Source organism: Echiichthys vipera (assembly GCF_963691815.1).
Source record: "Echiichthys vipera genome assembly, chromosome: 17".
In the NCBI taxonomy this organism is placed as follows: domain Eukaryota; kingdom Metazoa; phylum Chordata; class Actinopteri; order Perciformes; family Trachinidae; genus Echiichthys; species Echiichthys vipera.
In genome coordinates, this window is record NC_139842.1 from 22,299,605 (window position 1) to 22,320,097 (window position 20,493).

General features: G+C 39.8%; 1 protein-coding gene across 2 annotated transcripts; it reads left to right on the plus strand.

Moving 5' to 3' along the window:
* Nucleotides 1–6: 6 nt before the first annotated feature.
* LOC310959963 (transmembrane protein 184B-like) lies at nt 7–19,282 on the plus strand. 2 transcript variants are annotated; one of them, XM_083931527.1, is made up of 10 exons: nt 7–448; nt 3,365–3,598; nt 6,743–6,908; nt 11,603–11,693; nt 11,821–11,896; nt 12,602–12,693; nt 13,604–13,773; nt 14,925–15,119; nt 15,440–15,466; nt 16,094–19,282. In XM_083931527.1, exons 2-10 carry the CDS (start codon nt 3,365–3,367, stop codon nt 16,321–16,323), a joined length of 1,281 nt encoding a protein of 426 aa, XP_083787653.1. In that variant the 5' UTR covers nt 7–448; the 3' UTR covers nt 16,324–19,282. The 2 variants fall into 2 exon arrangements, with proteins under 2 accessions (XP_083787653.1, XP_083787654.1); XM_083931528.1 differs by lacking the exon at nt 15,440–15,466.
* Nucleotides 19,283–20,493: the final 1,211 nt, after the last annotated feature.

Below are 20,493 nucleotides of genomic sequence, written 5' to 3' on the forward strand. Positions count from 1 at the left end.
GCTGCTGATGTGGATGAAATAACGGTCTCCCGTTCATCCGCTTTGGATGGGAAATGGCGAGTTAAAACCTGCTTTTTTGTAGACATTTAAATGATGTTAATGGGCGCGTCGCTTCTATAAGCGTGTTATATGTCTTTGTTTTGACTTTACGGGGAGAAGCAACAGCAAGCTAACGGTAACGCCAGGCTAACTGTTAGCGAACATTAGCTAGCACCGCTCGGCGTAGTTAACGCTCAGCTGCCGACACTTGGCAGCTTTACATAAAAAAGGCAAGTTTCTGGGGTTTGAACAATGATGCAGCGCTTGCACAAGTGTCTGGCTGTCGTCTGAATGTTAGCGCTTGGCCAACTAACTTTTTGTACTCCAAAAGGTTTGCAGTCGACTTGAGACGATGAGCTAAATTAACGCTTTGATTCAAACCAGCGCAGATCAAACAACTGCAGAGGAGGTGAGTGAAGCCGCAGGATGGAGTCATGAACACTTAACAGCTAGCGTTTCTTCAACGTAACTTGTTTTCTTTTACTAGCAGACTATTCAAATGAGGTAAATATGTTTCATTAAATATAATGTCATCCCTTCTCTTAAATGCAGCACGCCTGTGTGTAGACTGTATTGTGAAGCTAGCTCTCCGTGGTATATGTTATAGCTTCACTTGAAACAATTTGAAGGAGTCGTGGTCACTGTTGAGTGCTCCTGTGGTCTTCACTGCCACAGCCTCAATAGCCGGATGCTTTACAGTATGTTTCAGGCAGCTCCCCGAGCCTCAGGACATATGATGGCCTGTCACAAAGACTGCTGAATTGATTGAGGTCAAAGTACAATGCATGTTTTGAAACCTACCCCCTGGTGCAGTCAGCAGGATTGATGAGTTGCCTCTCTCTCTTGTCTGTGGCCCACTGGAAAGCACCAAGCTGTGTTGTTGTAGTCCCGAGCTGGTGCTTGTGTCCAATGAACACAGACCTGACTTTATATATTATTTTTCTGTCAGATATGTAGATAACCTTTTTTGACGGCTCTACATGCATCCACCCATGGTTGTTAAATACTGTCATCAGGCTAGGCACTATGGTGGAAAAAGATACCATGGTAGAGTATAGCACATAACATAATGTGTGGACACAGCTGTTATGTTGATAACATTGAATGTGTTGTTATTATGAAAATTGAAATGGGAACTGTTGTATCAGAAATCATTGTGAAAGAAGTTAGACTAAGTTTAAGTAATAGATTATGGAGACTGATATGTTGCCCAGCCCTTAATTAAAACCACAGTAGAGTCATAATCTGGCTTTGTCTTTACGGTATTTGTTTCACAAACAGTCCAGCTATGCAGACAATTATGTCGTTAAAGTTTAGGACTAAGGATTATTTTGATTATAGAATAATTCTGGTGAATATTTTTGAGATTAGTTGATTAAATCATTTGGTTTATAAAATGTCAGAAAATAGTGAAAACTATTCATCCCAGTTTCTCAAAGTCCAAGGTGATGGTGTACATGTATTTTGTCAGTCCTCAAATCAAATGTATTCAGTTTAATATTACATTTTCAAAGAAGCAGGAAATCTACATCATTTAGAGGCTTCATTTTCTGCCATTTTTGCATGAAAAATGACTCAAACTATCAATCGATTGTCAAAATAGTTGCTGATTATTTTCCTGTCAATCAACGTATCGATTAGTTGACTCATCTTGAAGGTTCTTTGCCTCAGTAATTAAAGGGAATACTTCAACCTCAATATTATCCTTTGTATATCAGTGAGTGCATTTACATGGACATGAATAATCCGTTTGAGTTAAACCATGTGCCATATAACCATATCCCAAATATAATCAGAACCGGGATAGGCCTCATAGATGGGTTTAGCATGTCCATGTAAACTCCCCATGTTACCTTGAATTCTTGAAGAAAAATTACCATTGATTTTCTCACACAAGATTTTTTTTATTTTTATTTTTTATTCAAGAATCCAGGGTAACACTGGGTGAATAATTGATACACAAATGATAATATTGATGGTGAAGTATTCCTTTGAACATATTCTGGTGTATGTGTGACACGCTGATGTGGTTCTAGTTACTGCTTTGGCACAAGCTGATTGAGGCTTTGGCAAGCAGCATGAGTCATCCATAACCACATCGAGCGCCATCCTATATTTAGCTGGTGCGGGGGGGCTTTGAATGTCATTGTGAAATTAGTTTTCACTCTGAATTATTTGATTATTGCCTTCCTGGAATCCAAACCAAGACACTGGCGTTGTTGGAGAGATGACAGTACTCAGAGATCTGCAGTGATTTTGTCACACGGGTGGTGGCACATGGAGCATCTTTCTGGATGCTTTTGATGCTGCAGGCTCTGGTATGGCCATTATTCTTGTCATATGTCCAGTGCGACATCATAGTCAAACCATTTTTGAAGTTTTGAGATACGTGATTTCCAGTAGAAGTGGCATCTTCCAATTCTGCTGGCATGGCACAAATGCAGTGTCAGCATTAAGGTTGATACAGTACGAACCCAATAAAGACAATTCAGCAGCTTTTGGACTGTGCAGTGCTCAGCACAGAAGGCTTTGTTCTTCTCACAACAAATGTTGAGAAAAAGTCACACCACCAATATGATACTTAAAGCCACTCAACACTGGAAAAACACTCCCATCTTTCCCAGTTTCAGCTCTGGTGATATAATTAATGGCTGGCATTTCATAAAACCAAGATTTGTGAAGTAGAACAGAAACGGGTAAGAGCACCTTTATCGATTTTAGAGAGTAAGCATTTACATTAGGTTACATTTGTTTTATGTATTTACTGAAGACTTTGTGTCAAGAATTGACCTTATTAAAGCATCTTCAGGCCCCAGTCTCTTCAGGCTGAAGATTGGTGCTTATTTATGGAAAGGTGTTTCATCACTCTGAAGAAATACGCTTGTATTTAGCAGCGTGTTTAGCTACAGTGTGCTTCTCCCTTCCTGAGCAAAGTACAGAGAAAAAGAAGGGGAGAATTTGGGTCATTGCTGTCACACTGATTTGTGCTGGTGTGTGGTTTTTACACTCTTCATCAGCCTCTACTCACCCACATACCTTATGCCTCCTCTTTACTCCCTCTGTTTTGATCTCACTTCATTTGTCTATTCAAACAATCTCGTTTGCACTGCAGATCTGAACAATGTCCTACTTTGCTCAGCTTTCTCATCCTAATATCAGTTGATGTTGGCTTCAGATTTATGTCTTAGACTGTCACAGGAACGTTAGGTTGTGCAGCTGCTAGTTGTTGAGGCGGCTTGTTGTTTAAAATCTCCATGCTAAATTACCGTGCATTACCTAAGAGCATCTTCTTTGGTAAATTCTCAGACACCCTTTCTTCACACAGATGGGTCAACTTTGGAGGCGAGACATCCCCCTGTCAGAGAGGTTGGGGAATGATTCCCCTGTCGGCTTCGCCCCGGGGCCTCCAGCCACGGTGGCCCCACAACAATCCAACTCCTCCTGGGTACCAGAGGCCCCAGTGGTCACACCAGAAGAGCCAATTTTCCTCATGACCTCCACTGCCCAAACCATATCTGGGTTTTTTGTTTGGACAGCTCTTCTGATCACATGTCACCAGGTAAGGAGAGCAAGACATTTGGAGGTTGCAGATGATCCACTGTTCAGATGGTTCAAACTAAGCTTGTAACTTCAAGATTTCAGGTTCTGTCTCTACAGCTATTTATTCTTTCATGCTGAATGACTAAATATATGAAGTTAGAATAATGTATAAATGTGAAATATATAAGTGGTTGCATCTGTTTTCTTGCTTTTGTCCACAGCCTTTAGTCAAAATGATAAGCTGGAGCAGTAGAATAAAAGCTACATTTTGCTGATGATCTTTAAAGTTTACTCGCTGTTCTCCCACTTTTTCTTTAACCCTCATGTACCAAGGAAAAGCTACGGAAAAATAAAGTTGTAAAGGGACATAATTTAGTCATCTGTGTTTTGACGGTTTAGTGTTAGTGGTGCAGATAAGTGCAGTTGTAGAGGCTAAGCCTAAGCTTTAAGCCCCTGACGTGTTGTGCCATGGGTAGAATATTTGACATACTTTTTCCAAGTCATATTTGCAAGTAAAACCATTGGTTGCATTTATTTCAACCAATTCTTCCACATATTGAGACTCGTAAGATTTTTGATCATCATTGGTTAATTTTTACAATTTAAATTGAGGGAGCAAAAGTAGTATCTTCTCCAAATATCGGCTCAAGAAAATCGGCAGTCCGTATCGGTAAAAAAAAGTCGGCCCTAAAAATCCATAACGGTCGATCCCAGTATTGTACATAAGTGTTTTTTGCCTTGTTTGCGTCGGTTAACCAGCCCTCATGTTGCAGTGAAGTACTTATTAAGTGTCTCTTTTATGGAAATAGGATCTACTGTACCTAGAGGCTTAGCTTATTGATCTGTCCTTCATCGTTGTTCACATACAGGCTTAAAGAAGACTCTGTCCCTCTGGCAACAGGTGCTCCTAGCTCGACTTCAACATGAAAGAGCAGGGTGTGTGTGTCTGTGTGTATGTCTGAATGTGTGTCTGTGTGTGCGGAGGAGGGTCACCTAGCAACAAGCCCAGTGAACTGTCTTGCTTGTTGTATAGTCACCCGCTGTTTGTTATTTTACTGAAGGTGTGTGTCTGTTTGCAGACCAGGAAAGGTGATAGGTGATATATTGTGTAAGTGGAGCCGGATGGAGCAGACAGACGTGCTGGTGAGAAGAACCACCCTGTTCTTCCTGCCGTCGGCTGCTCTCAATAGAAGTGATAAAAGCCCAGTGTCAATTACCTTAAACAACCCCCACACACCGTTCAGACACACAGCACTCCAATATCCGGAGGAGGAAGCTGATGAATATTCCAAATACAGTATCTAAAGTCTTGTTTTTTAATGTGGCAAATGATATAATGCGTTGTCAAAACCGTCACAACAAAAAAAGAAACACAGTTTTGTACACAGTCCTATTGGTACAACAGTTTTGTTCACACAATTGTAAATATATTTGTCCTGCCATTCTGCTGATTTTAATTTGAAATTCATCAAAACTCTATCAAAGGTAACGCATCACCGTTTGTGCTCTGTAACAAAATAGTTATTTTCACAGGGGTTGGAAACTTCTTGCCTTCCTCCTTTACTCATATAAGCCATATACAGTATATCAACTGCATGTTTTCTATGTGCCTGTGTTCCAGTGTATCTTGTCTTTCTCATCCTCCTGTGATTATTTCATTTCACTTTGCAGCTCTTTTGCAAAGGTAAATGATTCAATATGAAGCCATCAAGAAAAAAATGCTCCAGCTGCTCCCTTAGCAACCTATGGAAGGCTGATGTAGATCCCAAAAATATGGTCTTACTCCTGAAGACCATACTGCATTCAGTCCCCGTCCACAAATTTTGACATATACAGAAATGATTACAGCTGTTGGGAATAACGTTGTTTAACTAATGAGACTTACTAACGCCGTTATTTTTTCAGTAATGGGGTAATCTAACTAAATACTGTTCCCTCGTTACAACGCTGTTACCGTAACTAAACGTTAAATGCGGTGCGTTACTATGAATTGATTAAATCAAGTGCATAGTCCGAACGCAACCCTGGCTCCATGATCCACACACAAACTGCTAGTGAGGAGACCAGCTGGGTTAACAACCAGATAAGTGATTGGCTAAGGCAGGTCATGTTTCATGGTAACCAATCAGAGCCAGTGTGTTTACACACAAGTCAAGAAATTGCGCGCCACACACACACACACACACACACACACACACACACACACACACACACACACACACACACACGCACACACACACACACACACCAGATTGATTCAAATAAGCAGCAGAAATAGCTAGTAATCCGATGAAAAGTTGGCATTTTCAAGGGCAATTTGTAAGGGTAGGATGGTTAGGCTACATGGGTTAGCCGGATACATGACGGATACATTAATAGATGAGTGTATGGATGGGTAGATGAATATCAATCTTTAAAAGCACTCGATATTGTTTGACTGTTTTCCTTTTTAATGAAAAAAATACTTGAAATACAGTAGCCTATGTCTTCCAGACTATTTGTCTCAGGTTGTGAGAGTTTGATTTATTTAATTTGCTACAGTTACTGTAAAACACTTTATATTGTTTAACTGTTTATTTTTGAAGAAAATACTTAAAGAATGTCAACCAGACCGGTCGTCTGAGATTTGGAGTTTGATTTTTTTACAAATTAAATGCACCTTTTTGGTTTAAATGTTGACTCTTGTTGCGAACAAAATACATTGAAGTACAGGTTGTTTACTTGACCAGTTGTCTCTGGTTGTGAGGGTTTGATTTAATTTGATATAGAGTCAAACACACTTTATATTGTTTACTTATACTGTTTACTTTTGTTACAAAGATAATACTTGAAGTGCCGGATAAACCTCTTACGGTCTGTTGATGTGTGATAAATATTGAAGCTTATGTACAAGTACCTGCCTGTTCTACTGATTTCAACTGCTCAGAAAAATCCAAATTCTTTTTTCAACAGTAACGCAAATAGCTACTTTCCCTGGTAACTAGTTGAGTTTAATTACTAACTCAGTTACTTTTTGGAACAATTAGTAAGTAAGATTGAATAGATATGTGCAATATGCTATTCACATTCTCATTGCAAATTTCCTGGGTAGATAACGTGTCTACTTTAATGGGCCCATTGTATAAAATATGGTTTCAACCTCTTTTCTTTCTCTTCTATCTAGATCTATATGCACCTACGTTACTACAGCTCTCCAAATGAACAGAGGCACATAGTCCGGATACTCTTCATCGTCCCCATCTATGCCTTTGACTCCTGGCTCAGCCTTCTTTTCTTCACCAATGAGGAGTATTATGTGTACTTTGACACAGTCCGAGACTGCTATGAAGGTGAGTGGATCGACAAATGTACTGCAATGATCTGGTACGCCAGCATTTTCTGCTGCAGGCTGGATTATGTGCTGCTGAATATGGCATGCAAACTGAGAAAATACACCACAACAGTAGGAGTGAGTCTTTGTTGTTCCAATGTGTCCTTTGACCAGTAAGAATAAGGGTGTGATAATTTATGTTCTGTGATAGCCCAGTGGCAGATGGCCTTTTTAGTGTCTTCATTTACAAAGGTTGCCATCTTTGTCTTCATGTCTCCATGGCCTCGTGGGATTGCAGGGGAGGGGAAACCTGTTTCCTAGCAACTGTATGAAAACGAGCAAAACGTTGAGAAGACCTTTAAATGGCCTTCCCACTGAGCAGATCAATTGTAAGCTTAGTAGCTTAGAATAAAGCAAGTAAAATATTGCTTTCATCAGTCAATCTTCAGACGTGCTTTAGGATAATTTGCTTGTAGTTGTGAAACTAGGGGTGCAATGGATAAAAGAAACTCAAGAAAATAAACATAAGTTTGTCTTTCATTTATAATAATAATAATAATAATAATTATTATTATTATTATTATTATTATTATTATTGTTGTCGTTATTAATTCTACATTCCACCACTGTTTGTGTCAGTACCTACCAAGAGGAGTGCCGGTGTGACTCTGGTAGAGGAGTCATGTCTGGAGCACCGGACTTCTCATCTCCTAGTCTGGTGTGAAAAAGTGAGCGGTTATCGTCACGCAGCTCTGTGTTCCTCTGGACGCGTAGCTATTGTGATGTGTTTCCACTGTCATATGGCTTTCTTGTGCCACAGTGCCTACACACTGTCATGGTTTTATCCACTAACCTCTTTACTTCATCATTATACTTGACAGAGAAGCCAAAATGCTCCATACAGGGGATTTAAATGACGCGGGACGTTCAATTTCCTCCGTTTCTCCACTCACCATGACCACACTGCTCTTAACAAGTGTTGACTGAACATGCACAGAACCTTTTTTTATAAATCAATCTGCGGATCACGTGTGTGCCGAACCGAAGATATTGATCCGAACGGATCACGGATGATCCGTTGCACCACTAGCTGAAACAATTGGTTGATCTACCGGAATGCTGTGAACATTTTGCTCAGTCTGCTGTACTCTGTAGTGCCGTCCTGCCTTGTAGCAGGTGCACACTGGCTGATATGGCTTCATGGGGGAGTACCACTGGCCTCAGGGCAATTTGTTGTTAAATGTAGAGACAGACATGTTCATTAGTGCCGTCTACTGCAGGCCAAACACACTGTTATACTCATATACACTTACACACAAGCTCAATCAACTGTCAGTAGAATAGTATGTGTCCCTCTTCTAACATACAGTTCATATACACCCTCAGACTATCCCGTTAGTTCTGACTGAACCTTTAAGGTTAACTAAACGTTGCCCACCTCGCCTCGCTGCTTCAACGGTCCCCGGGCAGCAGGGTCCGTGTACGGCTGCACATACAGTAACGTTCCTGTTGTTACAGGCGCCCCTCCCCCTGGCAACCCCTCAGCTATTCTGTCTTGCACTCTTATTGGCTCTTGGTGTCCGTCCTAGATATCTGGAATGTGTCTTTTTTGAACACTTCACACTTTGTGCGTGAGCGCTGACACGAGAGTGCCCCTATTTGCCCTGATCTGGGGCCTTTGTCATGGAGCTCAAACATCTGTCAGCAAGCGAGAATCAGGACTAAAGTCCTGTAGTGGGCACTTGCCATTAGTTTCTAATTCTTGTACATTCTGGTCGTTTTGCTCTAAAGTTCTTATTAATAAAGGAAATCAGAACTTTTCATTTGTCAAGTATTTAATTCATACAGGAGTATACTAAAATAGGCTTTACAATGTGTTCATTTTATATGGACTTTTTATATATTGAATTACCAGAAAATACTGGCAAGCTCTAGCTTGGTAGAGCATGCATCCGTGGGTATAATGATAATAATAATAATAATAATAATAATAATAATAATAATAATGCATTTTATTTGTATTGCACTTTACAGTCAACAATCTCAAAGTGCTACAGAGCAGAATAGAATTTGGCCATATCGCCTGGCCATAGTACTGTGCGTCTGTGAAAGCTCAACTCCCTCCTCTCACTTCTCTTTTGGAGTGTGTTTCACAATCCAGTACTATTACAGAGTGAGTAAATGGTAGAATAGAGAATCAAACCACAACATGTATATGTTGTTGTACTTATTAATTACACTTTGGGATATTAATGCTCTCAAAATGCAGGTTCAAATTACTTTCATCCATTTAAGCTAAAAAGCAGTGAAAGTATGTTAGAGTGAAAAAACACTGTCGTGTGTAGTTATGCAACATCAACAAAGCCAGCACTGTGCTGACTGTGTTCTGGCAGGGCTGTCAGTGTGCTTACTTTTTAACTCAGCCACTTAAAACAGTAACACAAGCTAAGGCAGTGGAGCGTCAGTATCTGTGGGTTACCCTTAAATTAGCCTGAAAACACCTGGGGCTGCGGATGGAAAAACATTCTGCTCTCTCTGGGACACCAATTACTGGGATTAGTATGCGATCCACTCAGGTTTATTTTAGTTGTATGTTCCTTCTCACACGTCCAGTACATAATTGTTGTTTGCAGAAAAGCCACTATTTACTAGTACACAGGATATGAGGTAACTGCCCTGAGACTACCTGTCTGAATGTTTAAGAAAGATAGATTGTAAATGTAAGAGCAGCTATGTTGGTGTCATAGAGTGCTGTTGGGATGAGATACTTTTGTAGGCTTACCTAGACAAAAATCTCTCTATTGGATTTTGATTATTACGGAAAATAAGATCTGTGGCAAACAAAACACATTTTCTTCAGCAAAATAATGTTCCCAAATTAACACCACTTTTATCATTTTTGAAGCGTAATGCAATTGGCAGAAGTAAAAAGCTAACGTTAAACGAACTACACCAAGGTCGCGCCACGACAACGTCATCACCACTTTCGTGTCCAGCATGATGGTGTCAGTTGTCTCATTTAGCCACTTGTTAGCAAACCCTTTTTTAAAGACATGTACCAGCTTCAAAATTCAAAAGTTGGGTGTTTACTGATGTATTTTATGTTGTATAAGGAAGTGTGAAAATCTCTTCTCAAAAAAATCTATTGACTTTGAGACAAGAGAACCGGAATGGCAAAAATGCTAAGTCACAGCATTTATTAATTTGCACCTTCCATGACAGATGTGTCAGTGGCTGTATACATATTACTCTGACCGGAGGATAGAATCAAAAGGGATTAGATGCACCTGGTGTAGCTTCGCATTAGGCCCATGATGCTGTGATAGGATAACACAAAACATCATTTGATAGAATTAGGTTTTTATCTTTTGTAAGTGGTAGTTATGTAACTTGATTAACTAGATTACATGAGTGAATATCATAGCCTTAAATGTGTGCGCCTCACTTGTGTAAGATCTGTATTATGTATTAGTATAAAGTACGTATTATGTATTATGTGTTATTGGATGTCTGAACCATTTGTATTATGTGACACTACCATGTGGCAGTGTGACGTGACCATGAGCTTTCTTCCATTATCACACGGCTTCAATTCTGCTCCCAGCACTACCGAACTATACCTTACAATTACATCACTCATAACATTTACCCAATCATTTCTAAGCCTGCTGATAGAATCATGGCTCTGGAACAAAATCAGCAAAGCATAACTGTAATTATGACAGCCACACCAAGTGTTGACAACCCTTTAATTTAACGACTGCTGCTATGCCTTAGCCTGATGTCAGACACTATTGTCAACTGCTCTGTGGTGTGGGCGTATTCTAAGTTCTGACCCTGGACCCAGAAAAACTCATGCATCAATTGGAGGCTATTAGGGCGCACTCACACTGTCTGTCCGTACCGTGCCCCGTGCTTTAGGGTACTTTGTGCGTCTTGTCGACTGTTTTTGAATATTTTCATCTGATCAAATCTGCAGCAAACACTCCATCTCCGCATCACACCAACGTGAACCTTTCGCCGCCATTGTTTTAAATGTCTGTGCATGGTCCCTCCTTCTTTTTTCTATGTCCCAACAGGCGCACAGAAAATGAAGTCAGAACCGCAGTAGGCCTCGTGCTCGTGCTCGTGCTCGTGCTCGTACATGTGCAAACGTGCTTTACAAAAGCCCACCTCTCCCAAACGGACTGTGGCGGGCAAGTGTGTCGCAACTAGGCGCGGTACGGTTGCACTCACACTGGTCAAACGAACTAGACTTTAACCGTGAAACATGCTTGGACACGGTACGGATGGACAGTGTTAGTGCGCCCTTAGAGATATGCAGTGTTTCCAAACCCACATAATTAACATTAACTTGACGTTTTTGTAAGAATCTTAGTATAAAGGCAGTTAGGTCAAGTCTAAGACGAGTCTGAGCCAAGACCATGGGGTCTCTGTTCCAATCTAAAGCCAAAATTATCTTCCGGTGGTCCTTTCCAGGGTCAGAATCATATGAGATTTTTTAGACCGAACACTGGTCTGGCTCTAGTCATGTGGATAGGTTACAACATGTAAATGTTGACATTTCATATCCAAAAGGTCAAAAGTCAACTTCACTGTGACATCATTATGGTTTTGTCCATTATTCAACTCCCTAACTCAGGAACAGAAGGGGAAACACTTGGTCAGATACTGAATTTTGTACTTTTTTTTTTTGTGTGTGACACTCTCCAGCCTTTGTCATCTACAACTTCCTGAGTCTGTGTTATGAGTACCTGGGAGGAGAGAGCGCCATCATGGCTGAGATCAGAGGGAAACCTATCGAGTAAGTCTTGTTTGCTCTGATTCCATTCTCTTTCTACCCAAAACAAATTCTTAAGTAACTTCAAGTTAAAATAGCCTGCCTACTTTTCCAACACTTTTGACCCGCATGAACTTGGGCTTCACTTTAGGTCGAGCTGTATGTACGGGACCTGTTGTCTGTGGGGCAAGACGTACTCCATTGGTTTCCTCAGGTTCTGCAAACAGGTACTGTACACTGTTTAATATAACTCAAAGGGTATTATAACTATGTTTTACTGTTGTGCTTTACCGACTGAATTGTCCAGTGTTCTTACATGTTTTGACATTTTTTCAAATTCAGTATGATATTCATATTATCCATATTAATATCCATACGGTATGGAAAACTATTTGCAGACAGTTTGTTTTAAATTACTGTAGGTATCCCAACAGCAACTGTCATGTCAATTTTAGTTACTTAAATACACTTCACAGCAGAAGATACTAACTGTGTCAACTCTACGTAGGATCAGCTGTACTGGTGACACTGGTTTTGTCATTTAATGTTAATATCATAACATTTCCGAATATATTAGCTTTATTCTCTGTCTGTATATGAGATAGGGCTGAAACAATTACTTGAGTTACTCTTGTTACTCGATCACAAAAATGCATCAAGGCCAAATCTCTTCCTCAATGATTCATTTCATTACTATCTCACGCGTTATGCAATATCACGCAAAATTATAACATATATATTATAATATTTTGTTCTATCCGATTAATCGATGGAATAATTGGTAGAATACTGGATTACAAAAAGATTTGACAGCTGCAGCCCTGATATGAGACTTCTGAGTGAAAGAAGCTGGTGTAGCATTGCTGCTTTTTACTGCTCTGGTATTTCTGCTGACATCATTATGACTCTTTCTCCTACTTTTGCTTCTTCAGGCAACTCTCCAGTTCTGTGTGGTGAAACCACTGATGGCAATGATCACTGTGCTTCTTCAGGCGTTTGGGAAATACAGAGATGGAGACTTTAAGTATGTATCCACAACAAATTAGTCAGTCATGTAGTAGATATGTCAGTTTAATGTTGTCGCTGGTAAAGGTTGAGCTATTTTAAATGATTTCATATACTGCCGGGTAGCTTGTTCTATAATATTACATCATAATTTATTAGTTGATTATATTTTGTGTTAGGAGTGGGCGATATGATGATATTAGATCATGAAGGATTAGACCGTGTTGACGATCTGCCAAAGCAGAGAGATCATAGTTTCGTCTATAGGGCACATTCTATCTATTGCTGCTCTGCACAGAAACATGAGGTTTTATTCCCTCACCAAATCCCACTATTGGCTAGTCCGCCTCATGTTCGCCATAAAGACACGCAGATCAACCCATCATAGCAAACTACAGGGAGTGACAATGATTTCTCATCCCCCCTCCTGTTTGATTCAGAGAGTAGTGTGAAGTTATGGCTTAAACAGAAAGGAGGAGTTACACCTAACGGCACACAAGCTTCAGACTGACGCATCGCATCGATCACGTCTGTCCACACTTATTCATAAAATGTGTGGAACAAGCTGTAAAATATGCCCCTGAAAAACTGTTAAATGTCTCGTGCACCAGTGAACGACTAATGTGTTTAACAAGGAACGAGCACCTTCTGCCACAAACACAGTCACACACAAACACACGCACACACACACACACACACACACACACACACACACACACACACACACACACACACACACACACACACACACACACACACACACACACACACACTGCAGTGAGAGTCATTTCCTCTGAGCTTCTTCTGTATGGACCATATCTGGCCTGTTTAGCTTAGGAGGTCTTGTTTAGATAATTCATCATTTCAACTTAATGAATAGCTGTTCTAAATAGCTCAGCACATTGTTTTTTTCTGCCTCTCTCCTCCAGCGTGGCTAGCGGCTACCTGTATGTGACCATTGTCTACAACATCTCCGTCAGTCTGTCGCTCTACGCTCTCTTCCTCTTCTACTTCGCCACACGTGAACTGCTAGTCCCATACAACCCCATGCTCAAGTTCTTCATGGTCAAATCAGTCATCTTTCTCTCTTTCTGGCAAGGTAAGAAGACCACCTTCTGAGCATGTCAGCACACAGCACATGCAGCGGCACACATACTTATTTGTTCCAAATTAAATTTGAGTCATTTCCAGGTCTGTATAAGTATGTATGTTATCTCACTTTCTAAAATAAAATAGATTTATATATACAAATCAAAAGATTATTAATGCAACACAGCCGACCTGTAGATATGAAACTAATCAAGCTGGCTGTAGAATTGTGTCGGGTTACCATGTGACTCTCATTTATCACATTGTTTTCCATACGTGTCGTCTTAATTTAATTTATGATTTATTTTTATTTATCATTATTTTATTTATAGTATGTTTAATCCATCTAAAGCCAGTGAAGCACAGACTTGTGTTTGTTCTTCTGTAGTTCCTGGTTAATTGTCCATCCCTGCTGTTCCTGTCTGTAGTGTTACAGGTTCACAGTTATTAAATGTACACTTTTAGCATTTAGCTTGAATCAAATGCTGGGCATTGAACATGTCTCTGTTTGGAGTTCATTCACTTATATGAGCTACAATACAAAGGTAAAAATATCTTGGAATTACTTGGTACTTACTTGATTTTAAAACCATTTATTTGCATAAAAGCATTCAACAATTGGTATTCAGATGTTAATGTTGACTGAAAAATCCTCTGAGTTCTGTCAGAACTTAAAATTTGAGTCTGAAAATCTGGAATTTTGAAATGGCAAATGTGTAGGAACCTGTTTTTTTCCGTCAGCAGCCTGTAGGTGTGTTTTAATTCAGATACCACGTACCTGTTAAGTGAATTTGCAAGAAGCTGGCAGAAGTAAACACAAACATGTAATGGTATAAATAATCGAGTGGATGCAACAATATTATATATTGAATTTGATAGACAGCTTTTTTAATGTATTATTATTATAATTATTGATTATTGTTGTTTTGTGTTTTCTATTTCTTTTGTTCTAAACTCATTACCAGAGGCTGAAACTGTTTTATCATTTCTCTGAGTTTCTTTTGTGGATCATGTCTGTTAATCTGCAAACTGTTCTACTTTTTGTAATAGGTGAATTTTTGGGTCTCTAGTCATGCATAGATTCAGAATACGCACAGTTGTTGTGCCTAATCTCTGTTTCTGATCTCTGTTTGCTCTGGTGTCTTCCTTTGTACGATTCAGGCATGCTGCTGGCCATCCTGGAGAAGTGCGGAGCCATCCCTCAGATCAGCTCGGCTGACTTCTCTGTGGGCGAGGGAACGGTTGCCGCTGGTTACCAAAACTTCATCATCTGCATTGAGATGTTCTTTGCTGCTGTTGCTTTGCGCCATGCCTTCACTTACAAGGTCTACATGGATAAAAGACTGGACTCATATGGTAAGGGAAGTGTGTGTGAGATTGGAAAACTAAAGCAAATGTGTTGATGATGATAAAGAGAGTGTGTATGTTATAGTGTGCTTTATAATCTGTCTGCTCTGAATGTGAGTGATTCCCAATACAGACTGATTTCTGCAGCCTTTCAGCACTGATGTGTCCTCACTCTGTCCTTTTTTACATTGATTCCTATTTTTGGCAATCTCTCTCTATATATTGAATCTTTCTCTTTTCTTCTGCTTCTCCCTCTTCATCTTGACTTTCTTGTGTCCCTTGTCTCCCCTTCTTTGTTTTCTTCCTTCTTCTCTGTGCTGCACTGAAAGGCTCATTTCCTATATACGGACAGTACGGTAGGTCTGATGTTAGCTGTGTTTCTATGTTTTCCCCCATTAAAGTGCTTTTTGTTTGCTTTTTTGTGTTTGACTGTAGTAAATGTCCATTACTTTAACAGTTCAGCATGAATTCAGTTTATACATTTGAAATTGTTGGTCTGTGTCTGTCTTGTTTTCTTTCCTTATGTTCATTTTGCAGTCACCTAATTCAAGCTTTAAACATGTTGCTTGGCACAATTTTGTTTGTACATGTTCCTACCCAAGCTCAGTTGTCCTATTTAATTGTCACTCCCATTTGTGTATAGAAAACAAATAAAACAGTACCGTTACATAGGGTCGCCTGTCAATAGCCTCATATCCCCTTTGCATATGCGTTGAGGTTGTTTGCCAGAAGTTGTCGTTAATAGCTTTTACACTTTTCGGATCTTGGTCTTTTTTAACTCTTTAATTTAACCAGATAAAGGATTTTAGTCACCGGATGTCTGGAATAAAGCTGAGCAAACGTTAGCATCAGTCCTTTGGCATCATTTGAAAGATTTATTTGGAAAAGAATAGTTTCCAGACTCATTCATCCCTTTCATACTCCCTGTCCATCCTGGTCTGAGTCTCTTTATTAATATTCCAACCTGTCTACCCCGCCTTCAGGTCGCTGTGCCCCAATGAAGAGCATCTCCAGCAGCCTGAAGGAGACCATGAATCCAGGGGACATGGTCCAGGATGCCATCCATAACTTCTCCCCAGCTTATCAGCAGTACACCCAGCAGTCCACACTGGAGCGAAGTGGGGGACCACCCCTCTCCCGCAGCCACAGTAACATCAGCACCCGCGGGGACAATGAAAAGACCCTTCTGCTTAGCTCTGACGACGAGTTCTGAGACACAGAACACACACACACACTCACTTTACTCCTTTAGCCAAATTGAATTTGTATCAGCTATTTGAAACAAATCTAATCTTTTGTTGTTGCCTTTACATGAAAGATCAGATTCTGTTTTATTTTTATTTTTTTTACATTCAGACAACAATGAAAAGATCAGATTCATGTCAGACTTCTAGGACTGTGGGAAGGGATGGAGTTTTTACAAGGGAAGAGGGGTAATTGTGGGAGCGGGAAAAGAGGATGTTGAAATTGTTTCAGATATAGTCAGGGAGAAGAGAAGTCAATATGTTTAGACTTTAGATTTATTAACTGGTCAAGTTGTCATTTGTGTTGATGTCATAGAGGCCATTACTGACAGAAATACCACAGGTACAAATAACTGTGCCTGCATATAGTGTCCTTATGCTGCACTTTAAAACAACACCGCAAAAAAAGGACATGATATAAGGTGTATTCTAGAGCAAATAAGTGCCATCTTCCTCTCAAACACATGGTCTCCTTCATCTTTGTTTTATATTGATTCTCAATCTAAACTTCTCCTCACCCCTCTGCCATTTCTGCCGCTTACCGAAACATTGCCAAATGAAGGGAGTACCCTTTGAGACACACTGTCTTAAGATTTAGAATTAATTTATAGACAAGCAAAACTAAGGAGTCTTTGAATTCCCAGGCTTCGTTTTAATATATAAGAATTAAATAACGTTTTTTATCTTTATTTTTTAAATGTTATATGACCTTGAAAGTGTGACTCATTTAAAGAGTAGTTTGTTGGAAAATTGTTATTCCAGAAATGTTCTAAATATCCCATTTTTGTTTTCATTTTGTTGTGGGTTCATACGAACGTGTAATTGTATGACTGCAGCTGTTGACTTGGGCTCCTTTTGCAATGTTGTTGTTTGTGGAGCACTGAGGGAACAGCTGTAGGAGAGAGTTTAGCAGGTATTCAGACCAGATCAGGCGGTCCAGCAAAAACACAAGTCTTCCCATTCATTTTGAAGGGGGGTAGTTTGTTTAGTCTGCAGCCGCAGGGGAGTGCTGAGAAAAACGCAGCAGGCTGCAGTGAAAAGTCTCAACATACTCATGTTTTGGAGAAAAACAACCTGATGTCATTGGACTTTCACAGTCCTTTTGAGGTGTTGTGAGAGTCCCGTACAGTCAACAGTAAACATCTTGCCTCTGTCACTGCCACAAGAGAATTTTAAAAGAACTCAACACAAGAACTTAACTGCCTGGAAGTCTGCGTAACAGCTGACTGTTTCCTGCTACATGCTCCAGCACAGTCGCTCAATCCCTCCAACTGTTTTCCTTGTCTCTCTCCGTGACATTGAAGCTGCCTCTAAGTGCGGTCGGAAATGTGGAGATCATAACAAAGATCTGAGAGAAAACAATAACTGTGAAATATGAATTGCACTTGTGCTACATTAGGGGGTTAAAGAACCCAACAGGGCATCACGTAAATGGGCTATTTAAGTGACACTCCCACTGCCGGACAACCCTGTGTCAATGTTGGATCTGCCCGAGTGTGTCTGAATGCAGCTTTAGTGTGGGCAGGGAGACTGATGGAAGGACAACACCCACACTGATTACAGATTTCTGAAGAAGCAACACTTCCCTGCAAAGCTGGCCCAGCTGTGATGTGCATGTGAGTGTAATCCCGTAACTAAGGGCATTACATGTCGCACAGGTCAGGCCTACCTCTGCTGGTATTGTTTGTAGCGATGTCCAAATGAAGCTTCATGAACCATTAGTTGTTTTTGTTGACCCCACTAGATGGTGCTTTTTCTTTAAAGAAAGGGATTAAAAGAAGGGCATTTCAGTGTACTTCCCACCCTTTGTTGAACAGAGAGCACTATCTAGTGGAAATGTGTTCATGAAGTTTCATTTGGACATCACTAATTGTTAATTATGTCATTACTGTTGAGTAGTCAGGACGTCGGTCATTACAGACAGACAAGGCCATGTAAAGATGTGTCAGGCTTTAAATGGGACTGAAAAACATCTGGAAATGAAATATATGGGCATTAAAAGTTGGTATACAAGATGCACAGAGTTTGTTCAGGGACACACTCAAACAGTGATGCATGTTCGAGGAAATCCTCAAGTGAGTGAAGCCTGCCTGTCGTCCTCCGTTTCCTATTAGTAGAGTGCATTGTTCATATGTTATGAACTGTTTAAAATGCGTTTAAGCGGGGGTCAGTGTAGAAGCTGCTTTTGGTCGTGATCGTAAATGTTTGATGGCAAAGCACAGCAATATAAAAGCTGAGTAGCTCCTTTTGACAGGTGACATTCGACCCAATGTCGCCTCTAAATGTGCGATCATCGTTTTTGTTACGTTGAGTGCAGAGTTCCGAACAGAGTGACTGCAGGTAAACAAACAGTGAAGTCCTTGTAAGTAAAAACAAAAATGAACAGCCAGTACACAAGCATCTTCAGAAGAGCACAATCAACTTCCGAGAGAGAAAAGGGTACGCATTCAGCAGAATAATTCAAGTGTTGAAAAGCTGGTTTCCTGCGGTGACTGCTAAACTATATCCCCACGCTCAGTTATTATAGCATCACTCCTGACTTTCCAGTGAACCTATAGGGCTTCAGTAAAAGACCAGCTTGAGTGAACTTGTTCTGTTGTTGTAACACTACGTTAGTATTTAATAAGTGACATTCACGGACTGACCAGTTAACAGCTTATGAAACTCAAGCATCCCAACTCAAAACACCGTCAAACACAACTATAGGATTTAAAAGCTGGATATTGATCACAAAGCTGAATATAATAAAGCAGGAAATATATCAGAAAGGGAAGGAATGCTGTACATAGAGTTATAAACTAAGCACTGCGAAACATTCATGATGATGATGACAGTAGTGGCGTTGCTTGGTATAGTGCTTTAGTTTAATAGTTTTAATTTTCATATATTCTCCTGTTTTATTTCTGTTGTACACTTTTCAATTTGTATATCGGTACTATTATCTCTTGTTTTCATGCTATATTGGTTACTGTTGGTGTTGGAAATAAAATAAAATACAAATGCAAATTTCTGCCAGGTTTTTGTTCAAGTCAGTTTATAGACACCATCATAACAATATGTAATATTTGGTGACATTGCAAAATGATTCTACTTTTATTGAACACACTTCAGAGACAGCTAGAGGCATCCACGTAATAGAAATACCTACCGAACTATTCCGTCCAATGAATACAAAAATAGGGGGAGCCATCATGCTCAAAAAATGTAAAATATAAGTTCTCCCTTTTGGTTTTGCTCTCGATTGAAGACAGGGCAGATCATTTACCAATAAAAGAAAAAAAAGATCCTGCAAGTCATTATTATACGATACTTTGTTGAAATAATGACGTAGCATCTCAAAATAATGAGTCTGTATCTCAAAATAACTATGACTCAAAAAATACCACTGTCTCAAATTAATGACTATACCTTAAAATAATGACTATATCTTGAAATAATTACTATATCTCAAATGAATGACTATATCTTGGACATATAACGTTATAGTTTCTCATTATTTGCGATGCTACGTTATTATTTTGCAAACCTTTCTTATTTATTATTTTTAGGATACTAAGTCCTTTTATTCCATCACACAGAAATGGCAGAAATGGGCTTCCATAAATGTACAGAGCAGAGGGCAGCTGTACGAAACCTAGATAAGGGATTAAGTCTGGATATTCCAGTTACCCTGGTTTACTTTATCCATGATCCGGTTGCACCGAAGCACAGGCAGCTGAGTTACCATGGAGACTGATTCTGTGCTGTTAGCCTGCTGACAGTCAGGCTTGATTTATCCTGCTGCTTCATCGGTTCACTCAGCTGTCACTGCGATCACAGCTCAAACGGGTTTCACAATTATTCCTTGATCATTTCGCCTAATTCAATTTTTATTAGCCACGGCAGTACCAAGGATACATAGTTTGTGTGCGTGTGTGTATACACACACAGCCTGTTAATTAGTTGTTTCTATTATGTGGATGCCTCTAGCTGTCTCTGAAGTTTGTTCAATTAAAGCAGAATCATTTTGAAATGTCACAAAATATGACATGTTGTTGTGATGGTATCTATAAACTGACACACACACAGACAGTATAACGTGTCTGAATATTTGGACTTGTATTTGATGCTTTGCTTTGGAAATATTGTCTTTCTCTAAC

Bases quoted from the DNA above. Each gene is read 5' to 3' on its own strand.
- LOC310959963 (XM_083931527.1), top strand. From the start codon at position 3,365: ATGGGTCAACTTTGGAGGCGAGACATCCCCCTGTCAGAGAGGTTGGGG. The intron at 11,694-11,820 runs GTAAGTCTTGTT...GCTTCACTTTAG, and splicing joins ATCAGAGGGAAACCTATCGA to GTCGAGCTGTATGTACGGGA. The intron at 13,774-14,924 runs GTAAGAAGACCA...TGTACGATTCAG, and splicing joins CTTTCTCTCTTTCTGGCAAG to GCATGCTGCTGGCCATCCTG.